This window comes from Gavialis gangeticus, unplaced genomic scaffold (genome assembly GCF_001723915.1).
Source record: "Gavialis gangeticus isolate Ggan-Ray unplaced genomic scaffold, GavGan_comp1, whole genome shotgun sequence".
NCBI classification, from domain to species: Eukaryota; Metazoa; Chordata; order Crocodylia; family Gavialidae; genus Gavialis; species Gavialis gangeticus.
The window spans coordinates 23,742,173-23,754,798 of NW_017729008.1; the positions used below are offsets into that span (position 1 = coordinate 23,742,173).

At 38.0% G+C, this 12,626-nt stretch overlaps 1 protein-coding gene across 7 annotated transcripts in view; it reads right to left on the reverse strand.

Annotated features, from left to right (window-relative positions):
* Positions 1-216: 216 nt before the first annotated feature.
* Positions 217-12,626, reverse strand: part of CACNA2D1 (calcium voltage-gated channel auxiliary subunit alpha2delta 1) — an 859,989-nt gene continuing 847,579 nt past the window's right edge. For 5 of the 7 annotated variants that reach the window (XM_019509505.1, XM_019509504.1, XM_019509503.1 and 2 more), the window contains 2 exons: positions 10,518-10,606; positions 2,471-2,596 (listed from right to left, as the gene is read on the reverse strand). In XM_019509505.1, coding sequence (XP_019365050.1) covers positions 2,560-2,596; positions 10,518-10,606 — 126 coding nt within the window. In that variant the 3' untranslated portion in view covers positions 2,471-2,559. Of the gene's footprint in view, positions 2,597-10,517; positions 10,607-12,626 lie in introns of all 7 variants that reach the window. The other 2 variants (XM_019509506.1, XM_019509501.1) reach the window with 1 other exon arrangement.

The following is a 12,626-nucleotide window of genomic DNA, read 5'->3' on the forward strand; positions in this document are numbered from 1 at the left end:
AAGTACTTATCCTAAGTAACTCAGGATATGGCTCACACATGCTAGCAAATCTAGTCAAGTATGCATGACTTAAAAGTTTAAGTATTTTACTTTTCCATTACATGCTTTTCCCCCCCGGAAAACTAAGTTGAACTATTTAAACATAAAGCACTTAATAGATCTTTCAAGTAATCAAAAAAAGCAAATACAAACTAATGTGCAATCTTAAGAGTTTGATTTTACAGTCCTATAAGCATGTCATTTTTTCATGTTTGGGGGTTTGGAGGATAGAGCCTCAATGTTGGAAAAATTCTAGCATTTGGCAGCAGGGGAAGGGAGGGTGAAGAGAATTGCAGCTACTGGAAAGTCTTGCTGTAATCCTCACTCCATACAGGTGAAATCAGCTCATCTTTAAATGAAGATAAACTGGAGCTACCAAGCTCAGTCAGTTCTATTTTGAATCATATGCCTATACTAAATGGATCAAAAAGCCAATGGTGATAATTCAACACAAAGATTGGAAGGGGTTTTTGTTTGTTTTTTTATTGTTTCCCCTATTGAACTCCTAAACATGAGAACATACACAGCTGGAACCAAGGGTACATGTGAAAAACAACCAACCAACTATGGGCACAGCTACAAGTAGAGATTCAATTGCTGAAGTCATACCATGGGGTTTGAGGAACTTCTCTAACTTTCATGGCATGTCCAATAATTTCTCCGTAAGATTTTTCATGTAATCAAATTTATATTAGAGTCATTTGCCAGCATATGCATACCAACGCTTTGCATTTTGTTATTTTTAAGAGCTATTGTACCATATTAATATTTGCGTATTGCAGCTGTTAGCAGAATTGTACAATATCAGCAGAGTTGCACATTCATTGGTTTAGCTGTCTTGCAATACTGTTTTGTTTTGAAAACTAGAAAAAAGCGCAAATCATATTTTGCATCTACACTATTCTACACTGTAATATTGTAATTTACTGCACCAATTTGTATCACCAACAAGGTTGTATAAAAACAACTTTTTTTTTTAATTATTATTCACAATCAAGGATCAATGTGCATACATATAGATTCAAGGCTCCCCATTTGTTCAGATTATGTTCTAATTTCAGCAACCAGGAAATCTTGCTTTGTTAAATTTGCTATTTTCAATATAAAATAGCAACAGCTAGAGGTTTAATATTACAGGTGCAACTGTATTGTAGAAACAAAGGGGGAACCTGGTATGAATCTTTGAGAACATATACTCTTCAAAAATAAATGCGTCAGATCTGATTTATATATACGTAAAATATCTGTACACAGGTTTTCATATGAGAGCACTAATCTGTATAAAACCCACCTCATCTCTTTTACCAGGCAACTAAATTACTTTCTTAGCTTTTTCATTGCACAGTATATTCAGAGCTCCGTTTAACAATATAATTTATGATGATTTATTCGCATCACATTGCAATGTTTAGTTTCTCACACAACAAAAAAATCACTCATTTACCTTTTCAATGGACTATACTCTACCATCAAAAAGAAAAAAAACTTAAAAACAATAAAGTAGCAGCATCATCATGCAAAATACCCTTGGAAACCAACGTTCAATAATCACAAAGACATTTTTTTATTCACAAGTTTTTTGTTTGAGCATTTTGAAGGATTTGACTAGCATTATGTAACTGCACTGTGAAGAAACGGGAGAATATTACATCAAAATTAACAGTTTTGTGAAGGGGACATGACACTGAATTTAAGAGGAAAACCACTGGTTTTGTTAAAACATTGAACTCCCAAGCACCTTTATATGTCTAAATTCAGTAGCTTCTTGCTTGCTTGATTTTATTTGGTTTTTAAACCAACAGTTTAAGAACCTACCAAAACTTAGCGGGCCACCCGTTTTGATTAATTTTGGCAGAACAAGCCACTCAGCATAAGGCATTTCAGTCACGGTGAATTTCTGAAGACAACTAGCCAATATTTTCATATCCCTAACCCATTTTGGATGAACTGGAGTCGATTATATATTCTGGACACAACTGATGTTCACAGCAGCTGTGAGGGTCTGAATAAAGTGAAGAAAGAGCATTCAAGAAATAACATCTTTACTAGTGCTCATGAAGAAGTGTTGCAAGGTCTGCAACAAATGCAAAGTTAAGTTCAAAATAAACAGAAATCGTATGGACCATAAGCTACCTAAGGGGAGCCCTTATACATGAAGTCATCAATGATACCATAACCAACAAATTAAGATTCCTCCATGAAGCACACACAAATTCTGTTCAGATGGCATAGATGATGCAGCATTCACACAAGTTTAAGGATCTGACTCCAACATGCAGCCACTGTGGGTGCCCTTTTGAGTCTTTTGTATAGAGTGATACCAAGTCACGGGCATTGCTGTTCTTCTGCTGTTTGAATAGTTGACCCCTTTTAAAATGAAACTGAGGGCTAATGTTTTGGCAGGGTCTTGATTAGGTATGCAGGTTTTGGTTTAACAGGGTCATAACTGACAGTGTCTGCTACCAGATAACAGCCAAAGCAGGACAAACTGGATTCCAATCATAGACCAAAGTGATGGGTTCAGACCAGAGACCCCACCACAGTCTGTTGAATCTTCCTGTTGTAAGAAAAAAAATAAGGTAATTCAGCCTTAACTGAAGTAAACAACAGATATCTATCTACTGAAATAAGCTATGTTTTAGGCTCTCATTTGTTGAACTACCCTTGCAGGGTAGATTTTGGTTTCAGATGTATTGTTTTCCTTCCAAAAAATTGCAAATAATTCTTGGAGCCATAATCTAAATGCTCTTTTTAAAAAGGACAGAGAAAGTAGTTCTAGACCACCTTCTAAATAGAAAAACAAATAAATACAAGACCTACTGTGGATATTCACTGAGACAAGAAACAGTGTTTGGTAAAACCAGCGGATACATTTTTATCTTGTGCAAAATAGTTCAACCAGTTTAACTTTTTGAACAGACATAGTGGGTCTTCCAAAAACACTCTGCTGCAAGTCAAGATAGAAGAGTAGTGAATTATCCGTGGTAAGAGAAGCAGCCTAGTTGCAAACAAATTTATCTCTAGCACTCCTGTACAGACCTGCACCCAAAAGGAGCACACTGTACAACCAGACCAAAGACAGCGCAATGCTCTTCTTCAATTCCTGTTCCTGCTTTCAAGTACAGGAACAAACCTCATGTTGACTTATGGCTCTCTCTACAAATCACAGACAACAGATATTTCACTTTGGTTAAGCTAGATGCCCCTTTATGTTTTGCTGGGGCTGATTAGGGGCTGGGTTGGCTATTGCACTGCATTATTGACAGCTAATGGCCTCCAAGGTTCATTATGCCATCCAGGAACCATAGCTCTTGAAGCACATCATAACTCCAGCCCCTTGTATTCTCTCAGGCAGGCCCTTAGCTTACCAGACATAGATGAAGTCTTTTATGTCTGCCGATATAGTTAAGATTATGGACCTGATTTCTGGATCTGACTAAGATGCACTTGATGTAGGGACTTTTCCCCTTTGCCATCGTTATGACTCCTTGGTTCTTAAGGCTGATGCCTAACTACCCAGAGTTCATAAGTGGTTCTGAATATGAACATGCAACAACAGTGTAGTGTCTCGTAAGAATTTCCCCATGCCTGAGAGATTCAGAAGTAGCTAAAAGAATAGGGCCATCTTTATACTTCTTTTGACAACCAACACAGACAAAGTTTTTTCAATTTTCCATTTTTTTTACTGTATCTTTATTATTGAGTAAAAGGACCCATATTTGATGCATCTGTACTATCCACCTTCTACAGTTTCTCACTGAAACTCTTCACTATGGACAGTAATGACCTATTGGAGCTCAAGAAATAGTTTAATGTTAAGTGTTGAAAGAAAGTTTACACCTGATGGCACTGGTTTTAATACCAGTGAATCTGCACTAATTTATACCACATAAGGATTTGGCCCATGTTGTTTTTTTTGTCCAAACTTCAGAGGTTCAGCTCTAAAGGAAACTCCAATAACCAATCACACGATAAATGTAGGGTGAAGTCAAGTTTTTTCCTAAGCTTATTTATTCATGAGGTTTCCTGCAAAGACTTTTTGGTCCTAGACCTCAATTTCCTTTGCCCACAGAGCTTCCTATCAGGATAGATGCTACAAAGATGTAGCATCTCTCTGTAAGGTTTCAAGACCTGTTTCAGAGTAGATAAACTAAGGAAACCAGCCATTTGTACAACAAGCATCTTCAAAGGATTTGAAAGACATTTAGTACATATTTGGAACGTTTAGGCCATTATCTACATAAAGAGTTGATTTGAAACATCCCTTGCCAGACATGTTGTAAAAGCTATCTCTAAGAAAATCAAAGCCTTTTTAGAATAGAAAGAGTTCTGTGGTTTTTCAATGCTCCAAGAGTTAAGGCTGATAAGACTAGCCACGTTAGTGAATGTTCGTGGATTTTCTTTTAAAATGTATAGCCAAGTGTTTCTAATTCTTATTTTCTCTTAAAGAAAACATCTGAGGCTTGATTCTGTTATCAATAAGGGCCCTTTCTATGATGCTTTTGTTTGATAGTTGAATTTATTTCTATTATTTTGGCTTTTTTTCCTGGTAGTATCCTGTAAGTTCAAACTTTCTAACGATGCTGGTCAACAAATGAGTCACAAATGAAGTTTGTTGCACCAGATTTGTGAGATGAGTGAGATGTTATGACATGAGGATGTACTGGACTTTTAGGCTAAGTAAAGGCAGTCAAAAATCCTAAGGCTGAGTCAATTCAATCTTTGCAGGTTAGTCTGAGCTGCATAGATTGAACGGATCAGTAAGTGAGCAGACATTCATTTTTGATTCTAAAATGCAGCCACATGGTTACAGTGGCCAAGCTAGGGGGCACTGCCTCCCTGCTTAGCCAGGGCAGACAGTTTGGGCCAAGGCTAGCCTGCCCACCCTGTGAGAAGGGGTTTCTGGGGGGAGGTCCAAACCATCTTGGGATGCAATCATTCAGATTTTCTTAAACTGGTTTTGGCCATTTTCAAAGCAGTTTATGTGCACCAAACTTCAGTTTTGTTACAAATTTGAACCAATTTCTGATCACTTATACCAGTGTACATGTAACATCTGTCCCTAGCCTTAGAGTTATTTAGTTTGGCTCCATTTACTTTCTTTTGGGGCTTGCATTGTGACTTGTTAAATAGCTGGATTTCTATCCACAACACCTAAAAATAAACCTGTTGCATCTTCCTGAAAGTTACAACCACTAAGAAAAAATCAGATTACGAGAGGGTAACTCATATAAACTAATCAAGGAGCAAAAACCCATTATCATATAGCATATCTGCAGGTGGACAGGTATACTAAAGACATGAAGGCACATGCATGAAGGAAAACCAAGGGCATAAAGCAAAACTGCACATTGGTTGGTTATAACATGGAGGGAAAAGTGTCAGTTTATTAAAAATAGCTCCTGGTTTAACTACTAATGACATAGATAGATTTCTAAGTCAGAATGAGCTCAGTAACCAGTGTTTATTTGTTACCTTTGTATTAGATCAGATACTGTGGAGAGTACACTGATGGGTGATCCCTTCTATTATATGTTTGAAGAAACTGGGGTGAATTTTGTTACTGCTTTCCTTTTTTAAATATTGGATTGAAAAAAATTACTTTGATTCTATACTGCTTCAATTTCTCAGAGTTTTACTGCCTCACAATCACGGAAGATGCCTCAGAAGCTCCGAGTTAAAAAGGCTTCACACTATATTCATCATGCTTGTGTGAATTAAGCAGTTCAAATACAAGTGTGGCAAGTTTATACACACACAAAATTATTTTTCTATATTTTGGATGTATTATTTGTCTTAAATTACTTAGAATTTCTAAGGCTTATAGACCAGTGGCCATTGGGCATATATGTGAAGTTTTGCCTGTCACATCTCAGAAACAGAAGAACTTCTGTGGGACTTGGCAAGTTTTTACTATCCTAATCTAGGGAGAAATGTGCACAGTAAGGAATGAATCGGTGAATCTTATTCAAACTATTGTATATTTTGCAACACTGTGCATTGCAATTGTCAAAATTCCTGTATGCTTAAGTGGGTACATACAGGAAAGAATGAAGAAGTGAAAAGAAAAAAATAAAGGAGAGAGTGATTCCATTCAGATGCATGAAGTAAATCAAGGATGATATCATGGAAAGAAATGGAATTTGGGAAAAAGTGGTCTGAGCACAGAGTCAAGCTCAGTGGCACCACAGCTTTGTAGACTTCCCTTCAAAATATACAAGATTATTTTCTTTCACAAAGCTTTGTTATTTATAACATCATGGTCACTCTCTTCTCCATATCTGCCAGGAATGATGGCATGGGACCTATTTTTTTTTCCAGCTTATGAAACCAGTATTTCTCCATATGTATAGAAAAACTAAATAAGAATGGCATGGCAGAGAAAAGGTTCCTGTATTATATTTTTACTTAGCATTTGTAATATCATGTTTCCCTCACTGAAAAGAATCCTTTTTGCCTACTGCTATACATCTTGGCAGCACAAACTTCCTAAAATTAGGTATTGCTTGCCAGTTCTCTTCAGCAGCAAGTGCTCGGAGCTACAAGTGGAAGAAGAGGCAAATCCAGATGTCTCTTCCAGTTAGACAGCAGCAGTAGCAGAAGGTGGGCTGGGTAAGCTGGATGCTAGCCCCAGGTGACAGTTTGCAGAGTGGCAGCCCTGCATTCTGCACAACCCAGGAGCAGGCAGGTGCATGGATCCTGTGCCGCTGCTGTAGTAACAATAACTACTCTGGCACTCAGCAGCATCTTACCCGCTCTCTCCCCCTGCTCTCCAGCAGGGGTTGCTCAGGCCATAAACCCTGGCTAGTTATGCCTCTAGGCAGCAGTCCTACCATAATAACAAAGGGGGGGTTCATTTTATGCAGTCCAACACTAATTCAGTCCCTTCAGATTAGCAATGAATGCTTGTACAAAAGGTGTATTTGTATAACTAACAACAAGAGCTACTGGAAGATAGTATAGATTGTTAAAAATGTGAAAAACTCGTGTTGCCCCTCAGAAACACGCTGCAGATAAATGTATTTTAATGTCATAGGCTATTATAATAATAATTATATTATTAACTTGTACATAGGAGACTTAACTGTGGAACCTGTACTTGTTCTCTTAAGCACTCTACGAAGAGAACCAAAAGGCAGGATTTGCATAGCCAAGGCTTTCCAGTTTCAGACTTTTAGCTGTTAGTTACCTTAAAGATACTTACTGTCAACACAGACTTTTTAAAAACAACTGCAGACTTTTTAAAAACTGCATGCTACATAGCAAATTTCCTCAGGATTCAGCAAAATACAGCTGACTTCAACTACCATTCTTAAATACGTATTTTTTCATCCTGCTAGCAATACCAAGATATTTCCTATTTGTATTAATTTTCAATTGTTCTAATCAATAATTTTCTTGCATAATAGTGAGTAGACTATACTTACTGTTACTTTATTTCTCTTTGTAAAATGCGATTTCTAAAGTGACTTACACCAGTTGTGTAAAATGCTCATAAGCAAGACAAAACTTCTTGCTAAGCTACTGAAAACAGCCTGCTGCAATATTTTTTGGGCAAGACTAGTAATTGAAATATAAGATGTATTGATAGATGCACTGGCAGATCATTTAAAAAGGAACAAATTAATTTTGATCCTGACTCATTTTGGACACTGACTCATAACACTGCTTCGGGATGAATCTACACGTATGTTTTAATGTGGAGTTGATTGATTAGATCTGCAGTAAAGTGTCACCATCTATATGTGTGGTCATATTAGGACATAGTAAATTAATTAACTCTGCCACAGGATAGTACGGTCTAGGACAAGTGCATCCTACAGCAGAGTAACTTCCTTTACTGTAACACACATGTAGATGATGACCAGGACTGGCTGGGACACTGCTTGCTGGCTAGTCCTGCACTGTAGCACCCTTGTGCTCCAGTCAGCCCCTCCACAGCATGCTGAATCAGGGCAGCTCCAGGCTGGCAGGCTGACCCCCTGGCCCACTGCCACCCATACCTGGTCTGTCTTTGCTCAACATGCTGCGGGCCTGGGAGCATGTGTAAATGCTTCACCCAGGATAAATAAACTGCAGTGTGAACTGCGCTGGAGTTTATTTCTTTGTCCTAACTGCATGTGTAGATGCACCTCCCCCACCCCCATGGTTATGAGTGGGAGTAGAAGGAGTACAGCTTCTCACATAAGGTGTTCAGAAACTTGTAGGTTGTTTTCATTTACCAGGTATATAAATGTAATAGAAATAACACAGAGAACTCCTTTGAGAGGTTGAAGAAGGCAATTTTGGTTTAGAAGGAAAAAAAAAGAAAACTATGATAAGTGAACCTGTTAACTGTTGTAAATCAGCATTGGCTTCAGGACCTTCAACAGAGCTACACTGATTTAAACCAGATGAGACCTTGCCTTCAAAATCAAAAGATTAGTAAGAGTAGTACTGATGAACAAAAGAAATTATCTGCAGCTATAATACTGCTGCTGAAAGCTTTTCAGTTAAAACTGTATTTTTTGCACTTCATTTTATGGGCATTTTATAATGGCTTCCTAAGCACCGAACATTAGAAATTAACTTCAAATTCAGATTATGCTACTCTTGCATACTTGCACCTGGAGCCACATTAGTTTGAGTTGGGGTGGAGCAGCCTCACGCTTGCAGCAGGCTCGGGTGGTCCGGGTGGTAGCACTGGGCAGTGGAGGGCTGGCTGGGGCATGAGAGTGCCCGAAGTGCACAGCCACGTGGCTGACTGCCTAAACCTGCTGCCAGACTGTGGCTGCTCTGGCTCAGCTCAAACTGCTGCGGTGTCAGTTATCACCCACACATGCTTTCTGCACAGTAAATGACTCTACTGTAAGACAGTACTGTTGGGGACTCCCTGACAGTATTTTCTTATGGCGGAGTTAGTTGACTGTGCCCTAATGATGGAGCATGTGTATACAGTGATGCTTTACTGTGGAGCTAATTAGTTAATTTTGCAGTAAAGTGCATGTGTAGATACACCCTTTGTGTAGTATACTTAATTGCGTTAAATTTGACCAGCAGCAATTTAAGATACCACTTAACCTCAACAAGAATTTGGTGTTTTATATTTTTATGTGAAATCTTGCTATTATTGGAGAAGGAACTTTCATTCTCTCTCACAACCTTGAACTACACCTATACAAACTTTTCTACTCCTGAGATCATTTAATACATGACATAATACTTAGAAAAAAACAGAACTATCGAAGTATTAAGCTTTAGTTTTAACTTTTCCCGGTACTGAAGATGATGAACTCTCTAGGAACATTTTTGACTAAGCTGGTCTTATTTTTTTCTTCTTATTATATGAAATTCAGGTAATACTCTAGTCCCATAACTATATGTACTTACCTTCAAACAAAACATTATTAAAAAAAACCCTCTTTAAACATTTCTAACACCTTTTAAATAAATGCAATGTACATATTGCATTTTTAACATTGAGAATTAATTATATTAACATGAGAATTGAATTTATTTTATTTGTTCTTTCCATTGTTAGCTCTACGGAGATAGTCATGGAAGCATCTCCCCCTAGTGGCTTGATGAGAAGTTGTAGTGGTCCCTCCATATTTTGAAACCTTTCCACTGTATAAGGATGGAAGAATAGCCTCATATGAATCACTAGTTCTTCTGTATATGTACAGTGACTGTGGTACCTAAGAGTTCTTAAACAATTAAACATAACTTGGAAAAGAGGTTGGTATTTCTTTGTGAACCTAAAGTATGTCCACGCAGTAACGTTCCAGGTCATAGAGATGACCTTCAGGTTCTAATCTACATATATAGCATATTTTCATCAGCAGAAACTGCTTTTATTTTGATGATAATGCTGTGTTATGCTGGATAACAGTTACAGTAAACTTAAGAAGTTTTGTATTTATAGATTCAGGTTAATCAATGAATATTATTTGGATCATGAATCTCTAAACTCTAAACACAGCAAAGAGCAGCCAATTATGTTTTCCAATTTATATCTTTATATTTGCAGGTATTGTCATTGCCTTATCACCTTTCTTTATTTCTATGCAGAAAGTTGACCTTTAGCTTTTTTCTGTTCCCCTTCTTCTTCCTTTTCTCTTTTGGTCCTTTTCAGGGACAAAGGAGGCAATAAATATTTTGAAGGACTAGCATGACAAGGAATAGCATCAATATAAGGTTATATGTATACATGCTCAAATACTGCTGCTCTACAAAGCCAATAGGCTTTTATGTCTATTGTGTTTATTACAGAAGAGGTCCCATGGTTCTATTAATTCTGATTTACAAGGCTTCCCACAGGTTTTTTTTTAGTACTTAATTCTGCTTAACACTGGTACAATAATGTGCTCCAGATTGCTGCTTCAGGGACTCATTACATTCTGTTTTCTTTTATGTGTTAGTTAGTAAAAAAAGTTTGCCAAGTTTTATTAAGCAAAGAACAAAAAAGAAAACCAAAAAAAATAGAGAAAGTAACTGACCATCCACACCATATGAAAACTTGCAGAAAAATGAAGATAGGAGCGGACATCATGGCAGAGGCACGACTCGTTGTGCATATAGGCTGATCCTATTAATAACGGGCAAAGTAGCAAGTAGAGGAAAGGAAAGAAAACACAGAAAAAAAGACATACAAGATGAGATTTCATGCAGATTGCTGGCAGTTAGCAGAGTTAATGTGAAAGCATTCACCCAAGTGCAAGAGATTCACAGTGAGTAATTGAAATAAAATTAACCAAAATATTTCACTATTACAAAACACATGATTTACACACTGAATAGCACATCAAGCTAGTGAGCAAGATTTGCACTTTCACACACACTAATACCTGGATTATATCTGTTGGAAAATTTCCTACATTTAGGACTGATTTGCATATATAGGATTTTCTTAACGTTTATTCGACCTTGGTCAAAAAGAAACCACTTTTAAAAAATTTACTATTCCTTTTGTGCAAGATCATTTACAAAAAAAATGCTTTTACTTTCATGGTTTGAGCTTGGGTAAGCACTAGGAATATCTGATTGATACATTAGGTGTCAATTCCAGAGGCAGACATCATGCTATACCATATATTATATTAGACATAGTGTAGTTTAGCAGCAGAATCAAAGAATTGCAATTGTTTTGAGGAAACCATTTTTCTCCTTTTGTTAAGACCGCTTTTCTATATGCCTATAAGGAACAACAGGATTACAAACGCAGAGGGCTAAAATGCTTTAATTAAAAAACAACTAAATTGCAAACTACAAGATCTGAAAGCCATTTGCAAATCTCTCTCTAATCTATAAGGCCCCCTCTACATGTGCAGGTAAAGGTGCAATGGGACATAATGGGTGATACACACAATCATGCCTTCTGCCATGCCACATGTGTACAGCAGGAGGTGTGATTGTGGGATTGTGCATTAGATCCCATCACATGTCTTACTGCCAATGCAAGGGGAGCACAATCCCGGACTTCTCCGGTACCAGCAGCTCTGTTGAGCCCCATGCACCTCAGCTGAGGGACTCCCAGCTCCAGGGACACCCCACACACCTCTGAGGCAGAGGGATTGTGATCCCCCTGCCATGGCAGAATGTGAAACTCCCAGGGTGGAAGGGTTGTCACAGAAGTGATCCCCACATTGCAGGGGTGTAGAGAAACCTCCAGGGCTGAAGAATCACCTCAGGGGTAATCTCACTGCCTGACAGGTGCAGGAAAGAGGAAACCCCCAAGGCCAGAGGATCACTATAGTGGCGATGCTCTGGCTCCATGTGTTTCCCGCACCTTCACAGCAGAGGGATCACTCCCAGTGTTTTGCTGCAGGGTGCTGCTGGGATCCAGGGTCTGCAGCTGATAGAGCTTATAATCCCCAGCAGTTGTGGGACTCACACAGCCCAGCTGGGCAAGGTGCACCCCTGAGCTGGGAACCCCAATACCTGATAGGGGTTCTCCCAGTCACAGGGAAGACCTTGCTACACGTGCAAATTAAAGCTTGATTGCAACCAGCTATAAAGTTAAGACACATTTTTAAGGTTTTACTTTATAGCTGGTTGGAGGTTTTTATTGTGTAATATCTACTTTGCATATGTACCTGGTCTCAAGGTAGCTATACAATTAACCAGCTAATTGCACAATACCTGTAACGTGTAAAGGGGGCAAATGTCTTTAAAGAAATTAAAATAGCTTTGGAGTCAAGTCTTGCTAAGTGTCAATCAACTTTAACACCAAATGACTTCACTGAAGGTTGGAAGGCATTTTTCAGTCTGCAATATTGGGCTTAAATAGCAAATTACGTCATAGAAAACAAAGGGCAGCCACTGAGGTGTTCATGCCTAGATAATTCATAGTGCAATAACCTACCAATCATGGTTCAGAATGAATATTTTGGATTCAATTTGTTTTCTTTTTCATACAGTATTTAAAAATGAAAAAGAAAAATAATACTTAAATATCAAAACATATCCTTTTGGTAGAAAAGAAAGAGAGAGAGAGAGTATATCTCAATCCTAATTCAGTACTTCTAGTAACTTTCTATTGTTGGATGAACCAATAAACACATCTTATTTATAAAAGGACTAGCCAGAGCTACATGGAGATCATTAGT